This window comes from Notothenia rossii (genome assembly GCF_949606895.1).
Source record: "Notothenia rossii genome assembly, chromosome: 11".
In the NCBI taxonomy this organism is placed as follows: Eukaryota; Metazoa; Chordata; class Actinopteri; order Perciformes; family Nototheniidae; genus Notothenia; species Notothenia rossii.
Genome location: NC_136910.1, coordinates 23,465,710 through 23,484,256, shown reverse-complemented (window position 1 = coordinate 23,484,256; position 18,547 = coordinate 23,465,710). Strand labels below are relative to the sequence as shown.

General features: G+C 39.7%; 1 protein-coding gene across 6 annotated transcripts in view; it reads left to right on the top strand.

Moving 5' to 3' along the window:
• The first annotated feature begins 43 nt into the window (after positions 1–43).
• Positions 44–18,547, top strand: part of ccdc57 (coiled-coil domain containing 57) — a 37,132-nt gene continuing 18,628 nt past the window's right edge. For 2 of the 6 annotated variants that reach the window (XM_079657681.1, XM_079657679.1), the window contains exons 1-11: positions 44–251; positions 815–978; positions 2,854–2,976; positions 3,924–4,067; positions 13,747–13,855; positions 15,872–15,973; positions 16,302–16,459; positions 16,512–16,610; positions 17,333–17,533; positions 17,626–17,784; positions 17,908–18,070. In XM_079657681.1, the coding sequence (XP_079513807.1) occupies positions 833–978; positions 2,854–2,976; positions 3,924–4,067; positions 13,747–13,855; positions 15,872–15,973; positions 16,302–16,459; positions 16,512–16,610; positions 17,333–17,533; positions 17,626–17,784; positions 17,908–18,070 (1,404 nt within the window). In that variant the 5' untranslated portion in view covers positions 44–251; positions 815–832. The other 4 variants (XM_079657678.1, XM_079657680.1, XM_079657683.1 and 1 more) reach the window with 4 other exon arrangements.

The following is an 18,547-nucleotide window of genomic DNA, read 5'->3' as shown; positions in this document are numbered from 1 at the left end:
GGGAACAATTTCACTGACGTACCGTATTAGGTTGCCATGGATCCGTTTGCATCACACGAGAAAGTAGCCAAGTTTTAGTTTAGTAATCTAGCTCGTTAAATGTTTTTAGCTATCGTTACGTGTTAAGTTGTTGTTTATTTGTCGCTCAATGTAATATTTTCCGTGAAGTATGAAGACTTATGAGCAAAAAAGGAAATACTAATGTCACAGATACCTAACCATTGCTAAAAACCTGAGGCTACTGTGTTTTGGTAAGTTCACGTATGCATTTAATACAGTGCGTGAGTGTTCGTTGTGTGAGTGGGTCTTCTATACAATGTTCTTAGAAATATTAAAAGCAATACATGGAGAAAAAAGAGCACAACATCAATTATTGACGGACTGAAATATTATAAGGTGGGTGTGTCTGTGTGTTAAATGATTTGTAATATTCATGTTGACCATAACATACTCAATGCTTGATAAACAGATTGATGTGTTTATGTGGCACCTAGTATATTTTGTACATCAACCTGGATCTATCCATATGTTTACATCTTGATTTTTGAATCTGAACACACTACATGTATTGCACATATGTCCATCCTTAGATTCAGATCCGCCTCTGTTGCTCTCTTTATATATACAGTCTGTGGCTGCTCTCCCCAAGGTTTTTTCTATTTTCTCTCCGTTGATTGTGTGGTTTCTTTGGGAAGGACAGAGGATGTCGTATGCGGTACACACTAAAGCCTCTTAAGGCAAATATGTCATTGTGATATTGGGCTATATAAATATGTATTGATTGATGAATTGAACACTTGTATTGTGGCTGTAGGTATATCCAAGTTCCACCATGCAGTCGGACGCGGACAGTGGACTGGGAGACCTGGAGGCCCAGCTGGTCAGGAAAGAGATGGAGTGGAAGGAGCTCCAGGCTGCGATGTTTCATCAACTGGAGACTTCCCTCAAAACGGCCCAGGAGGAGTGCTTATCCCTCAGGTACCACGTTTACATGAACCTCCCGTCAGGATCAAAGTACTGTGTATTTCCACTGAAGCTTTAAGTTGGAAATAGGATAGGATTGCCCTGTCTCTGACTTTCTTAATAAAAAACAAAGTAGCTGTGTAGCTGTTTGGTTTGTTGTTACATCACAATAATTGTTTGATGTTAATTCTCAGAGATTAAGGGGACATCACCACCATTGCAAACCCAAATATAATCAGTTTGCAATAATATAAAATAGAGAAAATAAGTTAGGCATGTTTGTTTCATAAGATACATAGAAGATCAAGCAATTATCCAAAACAGTTTCTGCCAATCAATCAATCAACCAACACATTCATTGTTTCAGTCATTGGTTTGGTCTGTGACTTACTGACTTAACTCAACTGACTCGGGTGGATAGATTTTGTTTCTTGAATTAGTGTTAAGCACACTGTGTTTATTTGTAATACAATTCAATATCAATATAATTGTGTCAGTGTGTAAAAGTTGAAATCTCAAGCAAACTGAAAGGATGATAACATGACAACAGTTAGAACATTTGAACGTAGAGGTTCAAGCTAAATAATTAAAAAATATATTTCCTCACATGTGTCGCAGCAACTTAAAATCAGCTGTGGTCTAGAGAAAATGATCAGTTAGGTAACAAACGTACTGCAACACAATATTTGTGTTAAAGGTATCAAAGACCTTTTATACTTGCAAGTGTGACGTCTCCACCAAAGAGAGCATACTGTTATGTGAAAAACAGGCTCTCCATATAGGAGGACATCAGAGCTTATTTACATTACAAACAACATGTTGTGAGGCCAGCTGGTAAGCCCCATGGCACTGTATGCAAAAACTCACACCCTACAAAGAACAATGGGATATGCAGATAACCCCTAATCGTAAATTCCTTTCACTCATTCTCTCTTCCTGTGGTTGTCATTAAGACCCCGTTTACACGAGAACAAAACGGGTTGGATCCGCATAGTTTCTCTTGCGTATAGCCCTTTCGTTTACACAAGGCCGTAACAAAACGATAGAAACGGACCCCACAAACGATAACGGGTCCCAAGGTGCATAGATTTGCAAACGAAACGCTCTGGGGGGTCCAACGGCTCCGTGTAATCGCCTCTATACGATCATTTCCTGAAAAAATAACGATAGCCCCGCCTCTCCCCGCATTGTCAGTAGCAGTAGGTACTGACCCTGCTACAGCAGTGAGCAGCAGAGGTGGGGAGAGGCGGGGCTATGGCTTCATCGTTATCAGGAAAACGATCGTATAGGACGTACACACAGAGCCGTTTGGCCCCCCAGAGTGTTCAGTCCACAGATCTATCCACCTTGGGACCCGTTATCGTTTGAGGGGTCCGTTTCCGCGGTTCTGTTACGGCCTCTAGTGAACGAACGGGCTATTTGAAAGAGAAAAGTTGCGGATACAACCCGAACCGTATCCAAGTAAACGGGGCCTTAAAGGTCACTCCCAGGATACGACCTAATCAGAGAAAGAGTTTACAGTTAGCAATGTTAATACATTTGATCACACAATTTCCTTAACACATGTTTAATGCTGTCTTTGATACTCAGCTGTACGTGCCTGTTGAGGCAGATATTAATTCCCAAAATAAATTGGTGACCAGCTTGTTTGCTGTGAAAAACTGGATGTCATGCTCTCTAAATACTTAGAAACCGGACATGCTGGTCACTGGCCCTGCTTCAACACAGACACCAGTTTGAAAAAGGAACAGAGAGTCTAGACAACTTTCTCTCACTTGATAACCTTTGATTACCTTCTACTTAGACATTAATAGCATTAACTTTGTATTTTTTCTCTTTTTTCCCCCACAAAAATAGCCGACTAATATTCTTTAATGTTTCATTTACCAGAGAACGTTACCAGCAACTGAAGGAAGATTTCCAGTTCAACCTTGCCATCCTGGATGAACAAGACAGAGAGCTGGAGAGATATGATGCCCTAACTTCAAGCACTCTGACCGAGGAGAAAAAACGGTATATTAAATCTGACCCTTTTCAATCTGAAAAACAGAAGGAATAGTTCATGTTTGACCTTTTAAATTAGATCGAAATGAAAAAACCGGTATGTGTATATTGAAAAGCATTACAAGATAGCAAAACTGTAGAAAATAATACATTCAACCAATGAGGTCATTGTGCTTAAATGTAACATATAATGGAATGAAAAAATTAGATTTCACATAAAACCTTATTTTTAATCTTTGTAGGAAGGACATTGCACTTTGCACCTACACATTACTTTACAACCCCAGTTTTTGGTATTCATGAATTGTGTTTTCATTCAAACTCAATTTGCTACATGCTATGTCTAAACTTAGTAAATCATTAAGGTAAAAAGTACATTTGCATCCACATTTAATTCCTTTGATAGCTGATAACCAACCCTGGTGATTTTGATTCTCAATGTCGGATCACTTAAGAGGTAAAATCCTGAGAGCAAATATGTTCTATGTGTATAAATGTGTTGGGGACAACAGCTGTTCGAAAAAACAACTGAGATATACAATAGACCATGGGACAAATCCAATCATCAATTATTAATTTCTCTAACATATGTTTGCTTGCTTTCTCTTGATGGAGAGTTTTCCTTGGTCATGTGAAATACACCTTAAATGTATGTTCGTACATACTGTACATGTTTGACAATAACTCAACATGGAATAGAAACACTTTGTTAATACATTTAAAGGTAGGGTATCCTTGTATAGCCAGACCAGTCTCCCCAGTGCTGTGTCAGCACTAGAGAAAGAGCAGGCGGTGTGACCTTTTGGAACCAGAGCTCATATTCTTTTATTATTGTCTTATTAAATATTTATTATTATATTATATCATTGTATTCAATCCTGAGTCATGCCCAAGGAGATCAGCGTTGTTCCCAGCAGACACTTTTTCCTATTCTGAAATACTGCTGTCATTTAAAGGCAGGAGGAGCTGAACCACTTCCGTATGCAGGTCGCTGGGCTGGAGGATCATAGAACCAGAGCGGCTGAGGAGAGGCAGGAAGAGCTCAGGGAAAGCCTGCACAATGTTGGTCAGCAAAGGTTACAGCTGGATGAGCTCAAGTGGTGAGTCAGGAAGTATCATTTGAGAGTACAAAACGGAAAAAGCCAAAAAAAGTTGTGATTAGTGTCGGCATATTCTAAATGTACCATCGTAGTATTGGCAATAAAGGGAGTCTTTAGGCGCGTTCACACCGCAGTACTTTTCCCACTTTAGTTCTGATATATACTTCCGAAATGTCGCGTTCACACCAAAAAGAGCCAGAACTAAAATTCGGAAATCAGAACCTTTTTTACCCCCTTTTCAGTCTCTGCTAGAGAGCAGGGACTTTCGTGGGAGAAAAAGGTTCCTGAGTCCGATTGGCTGGGCGGAATGCAAACCACGCCCCATCAAACTCCCAAAAACGTTTGTGAAGCCGCCATTTTATTATCATTATTAGCATTAGCATTAGCCCAGCGCAGAAACGCAGAGAGACTAACTTAAGTCAACACAAAATTAAACATGGGAGCGGTGGAGATGAGGAGGTGTCGGAGTTCTGGCCGTTTATTCGGAAGGTTTCAGTAGAAGCTGCTGGGAGTCCCAGCAGCTTCTACTGAAGCCAGTCCCTAACTCCGGGGACTTCCGGCCGGGGATTTTGGGCGGCAGTATACGACGTGAAGTTGTTTGCGGCCTGCCAGTAAACCCAAAGCAGAAGAAGACGAAGTGACGTCAGCGGCTTCATTTGCCTAATCCTCCCTCAGGGACTTATTCCGGTGTGAACGCGATCTGTACTTAGTTCATGAGAACTAAAGAGTTCTCATGAACTAAGTTCTGATGAACCTTTGTGGGAAAAGTACTGCGGTGTGAAAGCGCCTTTTGTTACTGACAGAGGTGAGTTAAAAGTGACAACTCCTTAATAACAACTTCATGTCTTAGTCATATTCAGTCTGTTTTTCTTTTGATTCAAACATAAAAATGTAATCAACCTTGGAGATGGGCTCTGCTGCACATAGTAGTTCCAACTCTGCTGTCCAGAGATTTGATTTATAAATACAGTGCACTTGCAAAACAGAATGACCCAAAAGCTACATTTCCCCCCAGTGTGAAATAAATGTTCTTGTTTGGAGGGTTAAATCAAGGCCAGTTTATTTGTATAGCACATTTTAACAACAAGGCAATTGAAAGTGCTTTACAAAACACATTGAAAGCATGCTGAAAAAAACTTAAGATACAAACATGTATAAATTACAAACATAAAAGTTCAGTGCAGTGTAAGATATAAATAGTTATTTGATTTAATTGAAAGCAGCGGCAACAAGTATTATGTCTTGATTTAAAAATCAGAGTTGTATCAGTCCTGCAGTTCCAGATATGTATATGGAGCACAATAATTGAATGCTGCTTCTCCATATTTAGTTTTATTTCTGGGAACAGAAAGCCGACCCGTCCCAAAAGACCCGAGGGTTCTGGATGGTTCAACATGTAGCAAGAGATTAGAAATGTATTTAGTGCTTTATAAACCAGCAGCAGTATTTTGATTTCAATGATTTGACACACAGAAATTCAGTGTAAAGACCTCAAAACTGGAGTGATGTGATCCACTTTCTTGATCAGCAGCACCATTCTGAATAATGTGGAAGCGGTCTAATTGACTTTTTAGGAAAACAAAAATTCAGTAGCCAAGTCTTCAGAAGATGAGAGCATAGACAAGTTTTACCGAAACCTGCTGGGAACATAGGTCCTTTACTCCTTGATCTATTCTTAATGTAATAGAAGGCTGTCTTTGTTATCATCTTAAATGTACTGTTGATATTCAGGTTAGAGTCCATGACTGCACCTAGGTTTCTGGCCTTTGGGTTTTACCATTGCCAAGCACTAACTTTCAATGTTCTTTGGCTCCAAAAACAATTAACTTAGTTTTCTCTTTGATTAATTAATGTAGGATTATCGAACCCACCCTCAGTCAGTAACAATAAAATAATACCGAATGGGCAAACTGACACGTCCAACAAATCATTCAATCATTCATTCAAATTTGTTCAATGCTTATACTCTGTGCTTGTATTGGACCATAGTCTCCCGGTGAAATGTTTATGTACATTTTGTGCATTGCTATGGTAACTTATGTTATTGTTTTTAGTAATCTCAACCAGTGAAAGCATGTAGATTTTAGAGATAAGAGGCCCCAGGATGGAGCCTTGAGGTACTCCACATGTCACATTTGTCCTCTCAGATGTGAAGTAACCTATAGAGACAAAGCTCCTGGCAGGAAGTCTAACCCAGTTTTTCCTTTGGCCTACTAATGTGTTGTGGTCAATTTGCCGAAATGCAGTACTGAGATCTATGACCAAAATCTGAGATTCTGCATGTGGATGTCATTGATGTACTCAATGATACTTACTGCAAGGTTTTATGGGGCCTTTAGTGTAGAGATTGTTATTTTTTGAAAAGGTTTTGCTGATTGCAGTTTTCAAGGCCTGTGGGAAAACACCTGAGAGAATAGACGTGACAAATTGAAGTTGATCTGAGGGGATGCGATGTAAAACATTTTTTAAAAGCCTGTTGGTAGAACATCAAGGCGGCAGGAGGAGGATTTTAGTTCCTCCAGGCTTTTATGGTTGATCAGAAATTGTTGTGTCATGGTGTTTGAATTGATTTTAAGTGGACACAAAGAAACACATATCCTATCTTGATACATAGTCACTGACCACTTGTATAATTTTCAAATGTTGCAGTGAAGAAGAAGCTAACTCATTTCAGGCCCTGGTGGATAGTAGTTAATGGCTTCTAATACTGTAGGGTTTGTTAGTCTGTTGACATTAGCAAACAAGGCACATGCATTATTGTTTTTGGCGATGATGTTGAAGAAGAAATGCTGCCATGCATTTCTCAGTCCCAAATGATAAAAACAAAGTCTCTCTTATACATGTCACAATGAACCTGGAGATTTGTTTTTAGCCACCAGCAGCAAGCTTTTCAACACTCTTTTTTTATTCTTACTAGCATGACATTTCTCCATGGAGATCTTTTCTTGCCAGAGACTTCCTTCCTTCCTTTATCTTGTGTGGGAGTCGATGCATAGTTATCGAGAACACAACACAGTTCTCAAGCCCTTTCTGTCCTAGGGGATATCAACAATATGATTACACGGCCAAAGTCAATATATACTATAGACAACAGTTCATTAAAGTAATAGAAAAAGGTTGTACAGTATTTGGGTGGCCCCGTAGATATCTAGGGTATGTCAAGATATCTGTTTGCATTAAAAGGAATGATAAAACAAAAATAGTCACTCCTGCTTTTCTTATGCACTCTAGCCTCACTCCTAAAACTAATTATTTTAGTCAAACAAGTACTAGTAATGTCAAGAATGTGCTCATCATTGATCAAAAAGTAGTTTTCTTGCCAAAGACCTGAGGTTTAATAAAGCTAGTACAAGTTAGTTAAATTACAATACAAACAAAATACTGTGGATAAGGAATTGATGCTAAATATGTTGCTGAGCGCTTGGCTTGTTTCTTAGAAGATTCACAATTTGTCTTTTTATTACTTATCAAGACGGATAAAGAGGCTACTGGAACACGGGGCCCATGAAGTTCCTAGAAAGAGTCACTGGTCCCATCAGATGATTGTTGCAAATGTTGTTTAGTAGAGAGGGGGTTAAGTTTGGTTCTGGCCCTGACCAGCTCCTTCATCTTATTATTAAGTTTAAACTGGATGAGGTTTTTTGGAAGACGGGTGGAGACTCTCCCACAATGAAGACTCTCCTTAGGCGGGGGCTGGGGTGGTTCTCCAAGGTTTCTGCTGCACTTAATCTCTGTCTCCTGTTTTCATTCCTCTTGTCCTTTGTCCTTGTCTGACTGTCAGTAGAGGGTTCCTGATGAGCACCTCCGACTTTTCAAACATCCTTTATTTTAGTGTGAAGCGCAATGTTTTTCACAGTTGGGTGTTCAGCCCTGATATTCAGCACCCTTTCTGCCCATTCAGAGAACATTGGCCTGTACACTGAAGCAGGGTTTGAGGTTTGTGTGATGTCTTAAGTCCTACACCGGTGGTTCAATCTAAGTGGGTTAGATCACCTGACCTACTCCTGAGCAAATTGAGCCTGCTTACCGCGTTAAATTACTTTTTTATATGTATTTTTGGGGATGAATAAAGTGGGATATATCTTCTATTCTGCTTGATGAAAATGTATCCAAGCAACACATTGAGTCGATGAAACATTCAAACTTAATTAAATTCAGATTTACTCGTTCCTTAGACGGGACCTGTTCATGTGCGAAATTCTTTGTATTTTTCTGATATTATAGTTTATTCTTCATTCATGAAGTATTACGCCATGCTGACAGTACACTTGTATATTTGTGATTATTTGAGAAGTGCTACTAACCTCGCACTTTTCATGTAAACGTGTTAGCTGCCATACTGATAAACACTGGGCTGATTTATCAAGTTGATAACCAGCTTAGGACTGTTTAGTGGGATTGTGTTTTTTAGAATTAATTTAGCCAGGCAGATAACAAACAGATATCAAGGGTATGTTGAACTGGCTTTGTAGTAAAGGCCTCATATTCTTGTAAAAAACATTGTGTATCATGTTGTTTAAAATGCCTATGCTTTTTAAATATTTTACTGCAGCCTTTTGCTTTTTGAGTTACTTTCAGTCCTCTCCCTGCTGTGTGAAAATGAGAAGTTAGCCAGGTCTGTTGCACCGGCCAGGGTAGGATTTTCACGATGGCCATGACGGCCATGGCCGTCGTTGCCCCTTAGTCTGGCTTTGAGGCCCCACAAATAATTGTACGTCCTACGGTCACCATGGCCTTTGTGCCCCTCACACTGTTACAATCTCGAAGTTGCTTTAAAAGCGTCAGAGCAGTGATCTGGTCTCTGAACTGCATTATGCTGCGTTCACAACAGACGCAATGCGAATATTTGCATTGCTCTAATCGCTGGAGGTTCACTGCGGCTGTCAGCTGTGTTTACCCCTGTCATTCAAACAGGAAGCGCTGGAGAGGGGGTGGGGCTTATCTCCATGTAAATACTGTGGTAGACTCAACTACAACAAAATGTACATATTTTACCGTGATTTAATTGTAATACACGTTTCAAAATTATGCCGAAGTAACAACATACTTATACCGGTTAGTAAAAACTATGAATTAATGCTTTGACAAGTGTGCAGACAAGAAGGCAGGCGAAAAACCTTTTAAAATGCGTGTTTTCTGAATGGAGATCGGATCGATCAGGCTAAATTAACCTGTATATGCTCCGTCCACACTCACAATAGCATGATACAGACACAGCCACAACAGCGACTGTATTCACCATGACACAGACAGTCTGTGGTTTGTACTTGTTTAACCTTTGTCCAGTTTCTGAACAGATATGAGGAGCTCTGAGTGCTAACAGCTAACTTCTGATGTTTCTGTGAGTGGCTGAGATCCTCACTGCTGATTGGCTACAGCGAGAATGCCTCACGCGAATTTGAGGCTCCAGTTGAAAATTGTTCAGACTCTCGTACACACACACACACACACACACACACACACACACACACACACACACACACACACACACACACACACACACACACACACACACACACACACACACACACACACACACACACACACAGAGACACAGACTTTTGCATTTCAAAGTATTGCTTGTTCATACAGTCGATTGTTGGAGCTTCACTGTGCACTGCTGAATGATTTATGTGCAGATTTGGACCCTTGAAGGCTGTTTCTTCTGCTCTGAAATGGAATATATTTGTTACATATTAATAGAATTTTCGATTTTTAGATTTGATTTTGGATTTGTGAATGCGAGAAGTAGTAGATAGAAAACATACCAAACACTAATTATTCAAAGTAGAGTATTTTATTTATATATGGTAATACTAAGGACATTATTGATATTAAAAAAAGTTATTTGTTTTCCATGTCATTCGTGTGTTTTTCTTATAAGTTATTTATTTGTGAGCTCCAAATCCAAATGTTTCCCTCAATGGCCTTTGTGCCCTGGCATGTGGCCTTTGTGCCCTAAAAAAAATGGTGACACCAAAGGCCAAATGGCCTTGCCCCTAAAATGACGAAATTCCAAGCCTGGCACCGGCTGTTTGTAAATTCTAAATTAGCCCAGGCAATGCTATATATTCAATTCCTACAAAGTTGTCTCAGGACAGCCAGCCAGCTAATCGCTGATCAAGGTCAGGGTCTTCTCGGATTCAATCTGTATTATACATAATTCTTATAGACCCACAATATTACCAGCTGTGACCCTGGTATTTTTTGCAGTTTGTGAGTATGTCTGAACATGCAAAAATGTGCTCCTGGAGACACCAACTGCAGGGACAGCCATTGAGCACTTTGCCAGGTGTTGGTCTGTGGTTCTGTATAGAGAGTGAGATCAAAACTGAATGGCGTTGTAATATCTTGCATAACTTTGGCCATGATAATCGTGTATTGTAAATCTGATATCTTAAGAACCCTACTTTAAACCAACTTCCGTACTATATAAAGTACAAATAAACCCTTATCACCAATCTCCAAGCCGCAATGTTAACCATTACTCCATTCTTGCCTTGGTGAATCCATCCATTGACTATTGTGTCTGATATCAGGTAGACTCTATCAGCAGCTTCATCACAAAGCAAATGTATTTGTAGTACTTGCTTGACCATTTCAATCTGTTTGTTTTAGTTGGTGAGATATGTAACTTTTCTGTATGATGTTTTTTAATGTCTGTGCTGTGTTTTCCCTAGGATGGGGATAGGATTTCTATGTGTCTGCCAGCACAAGAAAGGCTCTTGAGGCCTAGTACCAGGGCCGGTTCTAGCCAATTTGCTGTCCTAGGCGAGATTTTATATATAAAGAATAAATGAAAAATCTCTACAAAAGACAAATACACTACAAAAACAGAAACTTATTGACATAGGTAAGAGACATCCAAATGGCTTCAAATGTATTCAGTATGAACTTGTTTTAATTGGGGGGTGGAGGTCACATCCTCTAGGGGGGTCCGGGGGTCTGCACCCCCGGGAAGATTTTTTTGAACATTTGAAAGTAAAATGCTTCAATCTGGTGCACTTTGAGCAGAATTACTAGAGACCTGATCTAGGGGCTACAACTCTAAAACACCCATCTGAAAAAGATCGGTTTATATTTTAATAATCAATAAGTATGTGAACATAACCAATAACCTACCATAGCCAATAACAAAAATAAATGTAACTTCTTTTATTTTTGTTGTTCATTCATATCTTATTTTACCAGTTAACATTTATTTATTTATTTATGCATATTTTTGTATCTCTCCAACTTTAAAATATATTTTTGGTTCACTGTCCGATAGTATACTTTGGAATAGATTTCAAACCTGTTTTTATTTATCCTAATAATTGCCTTGGTGAATCCATCCATTGACTATTATGTCTGATATCAGGTAGACTCTATCAGCAGCTTCATCACAAAGCAAATGTGTTTACATAATTTGTAAACACATATTTGTTTGAGACCCACTGAGATAACTTAGACTAAAATTATCTAAACACTCAGAGTCCTTTACCTCACTGAGCCTCTCAGTCTGACAGGAGAGCTCTCCTCCACCCTGGTTGTAGAAACATCTACTTCTTATATCCGTTAGCGCAGCTAGTACCAGATTCTAATAACAACAGCGCCGGTACCGGTGCGCCCTCTTTCTCTCTCCCTCGCTCGCTCTCTCGCCCCCACGCTCGCACTTTGGCTGTGAGCTGCGGGCGCCTGATAAACCAACATCCCCCACTTTCATCACTTACAGTGCCCATCGTTCAGGGCAAATGAAAAGTGTAACCGGGGTGAAAAGGGTGTTACATTTACTTAATTATGAATGTTGTTACATCAAGGCCAAAAATTAGGATAAGCGCCAACGGTCAAAAATGTTTTTTCCCCTCCCAGAGCTACCAGCCCCAGATCTTGCGCCCCTATGCCAAAAATCGGCTCTGCCAGTACATACAGTGGCAATATCTCAAGATTTAGCAATAATTCACCTTTATTGAACATACCAGTGGCGAACCGCGTCTATCACAACTGGACCTTCTGTAGACACACACTCACGTACCCAAATGTACGCTCTCATTCAATGCAACGGCCAGGGCATTCTATCAAGTATAATACCTTGGTTGAAGAACTACCCAGAGACCCAGAACAAGATCTGTTTGGTTGCTTTCTTTTCTAACACAAAACCACTGAAATGCGTAGTGCATGGTCCGAGAAGGATAAACAAATCAACGTGACACTGTAATATTACAGATCAAGAACACAGATACAATTCTCATTTATTCATTTTATTACATTTTCTTTGTATAATTAAATTGATTTTTTGTTTGTTTTATCTGAGTGTTCCAGGGTATTCTCTGAATGCCTTAAAGGCCCTGACAGTTCGCCACTGGAACATACAGTAACACAAATACTACAAATCCACTGTTAGGATCCACAGTTTTGCCTCCCTCTTTGTTCCTTCTGTGTTTGTTGTTGTCTGTCTGTGTGTCTGTCTCCCTGGCTGGGCGTGGCTGACCTACTTCTGGATTCCCGCCAACTCACCTCCTCAGCTGCTGCTCGTCACCCTGATTACTACTGCTCACCTACACCTGCATTTATACCCGGTTCCATCATCCAGTATTCACCAGCTCGTCGTCTAAACCACGTTGGTAATACCTCCTGGAATATTTAGCTATTAGCAAAACCAAACCCTCTGTGTTCCTGTTTATCCTTAAATCCTGTTCCTCTCCTTGTTTAGTATCCATCTGCCTACTCCTCTGCCTGCCACGTCCAGCCACCAACTCCTCACCTGTGTTCCTCCGTGCTTCCACACACACCTGCCCCAGCCTGCTTGCTCTCGTCAGCTCTGGATCCCCGGCTTCGGACCTCCGCTCCTCCTCTGGAAACACTCCCTGGTCCTGGATTTTGTGGATTATCCAATTCCTCTGTTGTCAGTATAAAACGGTTTTGGACAATAAACCTTTTGCTTCATAAACTCTGTCTCCTCTCTATAGTGTTCAGTATTGTGGGTTCACTCCTGTAATCTCTCGGAGAGCGTAACATCCGCATAACAAACAATCATGATATTGTATATACAAATAGCCGCCGCTATTTGTATATAGGGGAAACACTGCTGTGTTTGGGCTAGAGTGGATAATGATGGTAACAACAAAGTGAGGGTTTCCGAAACGGCTGAGTCATGATACAAAAATTGCTACACACCAAACTGCTGCAAGGTTGTTCTTCAAAGTTTCAAAAAATATCCAAAAGAATGAATGCAGATGATTCTTTGGTGCTTTTTTGCTACTCTATAGAGAGAAGGCCTATTAAAATGTTCCCACCATTGATTTTCGATTTTCTTTCATTATAATCCAATACTAGTTTGCTTGCCTCTAAAATTAACTTGTCATTTGTTTTAAACTCATCACATCGGATCAGGAGCTCAGTCCATAGGGACTTGGCTTGAGAACTGGATGGTCTTTGGTTTGAGTCCCACAGACCAAAATAACTGACCCCCCCAACTGCCCCTAGTCACAGAAGTATGTCGGCCCCTTAGCTCTTACACCTCTCCTTAAACTGCATGCGTTTGTGCATATTTGTTCTTTTTCCTGTACTTCTTCGCCACCACTTGCTACCTGTATCTTCTTGAATGGATTTACTACTGTGTATCTCAATGTCTAACTTTTTTTCTTACTTAATCAATGGCATGGTCACTCTTTGTGTGTTTTTTGTGTCTGCTTTGCAGTTCTATGGCTACTAAAATCCAAAAGCAAACAGAGGAATATGAAAGGATGAAATGGGATTCACAGTGCAGGATCCAAGAGTTGGCAGGAGAGCTGACCTTACAGAGACAGGTGAGCACTCTCTCTCTCAATTCGATTCAAAGGGGCTTTATTGGCATGAAAGTTAAACAACGAAACAATGTTGCCAAAGCATCAAAATACAAAATAGTTAACAACATTAACATACATTTCAAATGTTTACATATTATTGATATCTCTCTCTCTCTCTCTCTCTTTTCTCTCTCTCTCTCTCTCTCTCTCTCACTTACATAAACACACACACACACATTTCCTTATTCTCAAGGTCATAATGGTAATGTCTATGACTTCAGCTAGCTTCCTTCATAAATAGAAAATATATCAATATGACACAATGGATACCACATTAGGGCCTTACCAAGCTATGCCACAAAGCAATTCTTAACAATAATATACTCTTCGTCTTTTGTTTCAAAACCTCGCAATGGACTTAAAATAACTGGGGGAGCAGCCAGACATTGAGACCTTTTGGATGGACCCACACAAAAGAGCTCTCAATATCGGACCCTGACTGGTGCCTGTTACCACTGGGCTGGCAGGCTTTGTTATCATGCATACAGTGTGTGTGTGTGTGTCTGTCTGTGTGTCTGTCTGTCTGTCTGTCTGTCTGTCTGTCTGTCTGTCTGTCTGTCTGTCTTGTCTGTCAATAGGAGAGGCTCCTCCTCTCACTATATCCAAAATAAAGCGGGATTAACATACTGGAAAGGACAAATAAAAATGATTCATAGGGAAATTAACCTTAAATATATTATGAATGCCAATACACCACCAATTATATTTAGTAGCAAAAAAATATATGTTGTAGTGCAATTTGGTTTTATAAAAATATTTATTTTTCATTTATTGGACATTTTAGTATAATTTCTTGTGTTTATATAAATATGTATGGTTGCCCATTTTCGCCACTTAAAAAAATAATGAGATAAAAAGTCATAATTATGGCAAAAAGTCGAAATAATGAGATAGGAAAGTCGAAATAATGAGATAAAAAGTCATTATGAGATAGGAAAGTCGAAATAATGATGTAAAAAGTCATTACTACAAACTAGCAGCTCTTTGGCTCGAGTTCTCCTATTTATCTTGACACGGAAATGGATTGTGAGTACATTGAGGACTACTTTAAACGTGGATTTACAACAGATGAAATACTTAATTTGCTTGCTGATTCGCATGGAGTTGTACTAAGCAAACGCACCCTTGAAAGGATTTTAAGCAAAAAGCAATCGAAAGAATAAAACCAATGTGGCTGAGGTGGCAACCTTCATTGAACAGCAACTGGAAACATCCGGTCAGTGTCATGGTTACAGATGGATGCACCAAACATGTTGGTTACATGGAATTGTGGCTGACAAAGAAACAGTGTGAATACTGCTACAGTTATTGGATGGTGAAGGTGTTGATCTGAGGTCAAGAAACAGACTGCGAAGGCGCATCTACCACAGCTGTAGTCCAAACTATGTATGGCACATTGATGGTTACGACAAGCTTAAGCCATTTGGAATTGCAATCAGTGAATGCATTGACAGGTTTTCCAGAAATCATGTGTACTTCTTATCTCATAATTTTTTTTATCTCATTATGACTTTTCATGGGGATTTTTTTTTTTTAAGTGGCGGAAATGGGCTTCCATAAATATGTTTTTTTCATTTATTTTTTTATTGTGTATTCTTACTTTTCTTTTGTCATTTTATTTTACAGGATTAGTAAGGTTATAATTACATTACATTGAAGATTTCAACATGACACCAAAAAATGCATTAGTCCCAAAAAAAGGATATATGAAAAAAGATAAATATATTACGAACAACAGAGTTAATGAAAAATGGTTGTCAATAAGTTATATTGCATCCCCACTCATGCCTTAAAAACTAACAAACAAACAGTAGTGTATATTTTTTTTAAATCTCTAATTCCTTACAACCTAAAACTGTCACAAAACCCAATTTCCTCTGAAAAAAATGTGTTCTGTATTCTTAGTCTATCTGTCATCACAAATGTAATATTACACATATAAACAAAAAATCTGTAATGTCTGTACTCTGTTCACAGGAGACGACAGCAGCTTCTGAAGCTGAGCTCAGACAGCGGGAACATGAGTTCAAATTGAAAATGGATGAGATGCGCGCTGTGGTGCTGTCTTGTGATCTGAAGGTGAGGGGAAAGTAAGAATATATGTGTTTTAATTAACATATGAGTCCATTTATGTTTTCTATCATGGTTTTTGTATAAGATGGACAGAAAATCTAGACAAATGCATGGAACATATACTGTATGCAAAGTTCTTAAGTTCAATATTCATAACTAATATTCATGCTATAGGTCTATTGTAAAGTAGTACTCTAAATCTAAATAATCCCACACAATTATGCGAGGAGATTAGATGTAGGATTTCCTGATCTCTAATCTTCCCGTGGCCTTCACACTAATGGTCCTCTGTATTTGTTGTTGCGTGCGTGTCTGTGTGTGTGTCCTTGTCCAGGTGAAGCTGCTGTCCAAAGAGACAGAAGTTCAGTCCCAGGCTCACGCTGAGTCCAAAGAGGCTCTGCAAGCCTCCCAGGTGTTTTGTGAGCAGCTCCGAAGCCAGCAGCTACACAGAGACCATGAGATCAGAGACCTCACTGCTGCTAAGGATTGCAGGTTTGCTCCCGTCCTGCTTTTGTGTGTGTTTACGTGTGTTTACGTGTTTAAGATTTCCAACTATCCTCTGTCTCAGGATAAAGGAGCTTGAGGACAAGCTGAAAAGGATGGAGACCAAATTGAGGAAAGAAGAGAGTAACCACATTAAGAAGTAAGTAAATGGATTATAATTAATAACACAGACTCCTCTCAGTGTAGCAGTCAGAGCTAGCCGTTTACGCAGATCCTATTCACCTTATTTTGGTTTACACATCCATTCCCCTTAATAGCTGGAAGGATGTCAAATAAAAAAGGAATAAGGTCACATACATGTAAGGGTACATTTCTAAATATTTGTTTATTTGGATAAACTTATTGCATAGTGGGAATCAAATGTATTATTTTCTTATCCGAACAAATATTTAAAAAGGAAAGCTGTGTTTTTAAATCCTGAGACAGTTTCTTCCACTCTAACTGCACTGAAGTTAGAACACAAAAGTATGCAATGCGGAAGCTCCCTAGTTTTAAACAAGGATGGGACCTGTGGAGACAGAGAAAGGCAGATGGAAGGAGAAAAAGAAAACACACCTCTGTAAGAAGCCTATGAACAGTAACATTTACAACGTATTAAAGTGTTAAGTTATTCTTCAGTGAAATACCTGTAGCCATTAGCCTCCAAAATAAAATAGATTTTATGGCTATGTTTAGCTCCTTGTAATGACTTCTCCTCAAGGAATTGTGTGAATTTGAAAAGACCACAGCACATTTGACCTGCAGGGTGGCTGTTCACTCATTCAGCTACATTGGTGTTCACTTGTGAATAAATGACTTTATTGTTACTCTAAATCGTCCACATTTTTTCCAATATCAACCTCTGTTGTTGTGTTTGGCAAGATGTGAGGATGTGATCTGGGCTCTGAAGGAGTGCGCTCTGCAGCTGGAGGCTCAGTATCAGGCCCACACAGAGAAGTTGCAGGAGATGGAGAAACGCGTTGTTAAACTACATGAGAATGTGGAGGTTCTGGCTGCACGGGTACTCTGCAAACTGAAGGACCAACAGGGTGCCATGGATCTGAAAGATGAGACCATCCAGAGGTGAGACAGACGGAAGAAAATGATCATATTGACTATTAGCTGCGTTGATGTAACCAGTTGACCAGAGATCCTGTATGTCTCTGTGTTTCAAGGCTTCGCACAGAGGTTGATGGAACCAGGACTGGCTGGGACAGGCACATTGGTCAATTCTCTAGTGAGATGGTTGTCAAGGATACAGAGATAATTTCCCTGCAGGAGAGAGCAACCAAATGTAGGACTGAGCTGGAGAGGAGCAGGGAGGATATTGAAAGGTGAGAAGACTGCAGTAAAATGGAGGTAGATAGTTATAAATGAATAAGAAAGTGTTGAAAGGACTAGACAGGTAGGAATGAAGGAATGTAGTCCTTTTTAACCTTGTCTGTCCGTGTAATCAGGTACAAGCAGCAGCTGGGCGCTGGTTTGCAGAGAGAGAAGGCGCTAGAACAGATGAAAGTCCTGGTTGAGCTGGAGTGGCAGAAACGCTGTGAGGATATGAAGGCCCATCACTACCTTGCTAATGAACAGCTAATACAAGAGCTGACCCAGGCTAGAGACCAGGTAAGCTTCCTATACATAACACACCCCTTTCCATGTGGATTTACTGGTGCATACCTATAGTAGAGTTTACCTGCTATCTTTACTAATGCTGTGTCTCAACTCAGATATTTCCCTTAATACACTGCATGTCACACACTTGCGCAGTTTGTGAATATGATAGTGTGGCAAACGGCGGCTGTGCCCTTACATGAAGTGACTATTGCCACTATTAGCTAGGTAGCTAGCTAGCAACCTTATTGTATGCTGTAGCAAATCCTTATAGACTTAATTAGATAAAATAAACTGTCTCTTCTTTCAAACACCAGTATAGTGGTGTGTCCATTAAATACTGGTAAAAAACATGTATAGCACAATCCACTCTTTGGCATTTTGCTCATAAAACTGGCTCTTGCTGATTGTTAGTCTAGAAATAATCCGGCTATCACATGACTTCCATTAGTGACTAAATCCTCCTCAAATGAATAATGCAAAAGGAGG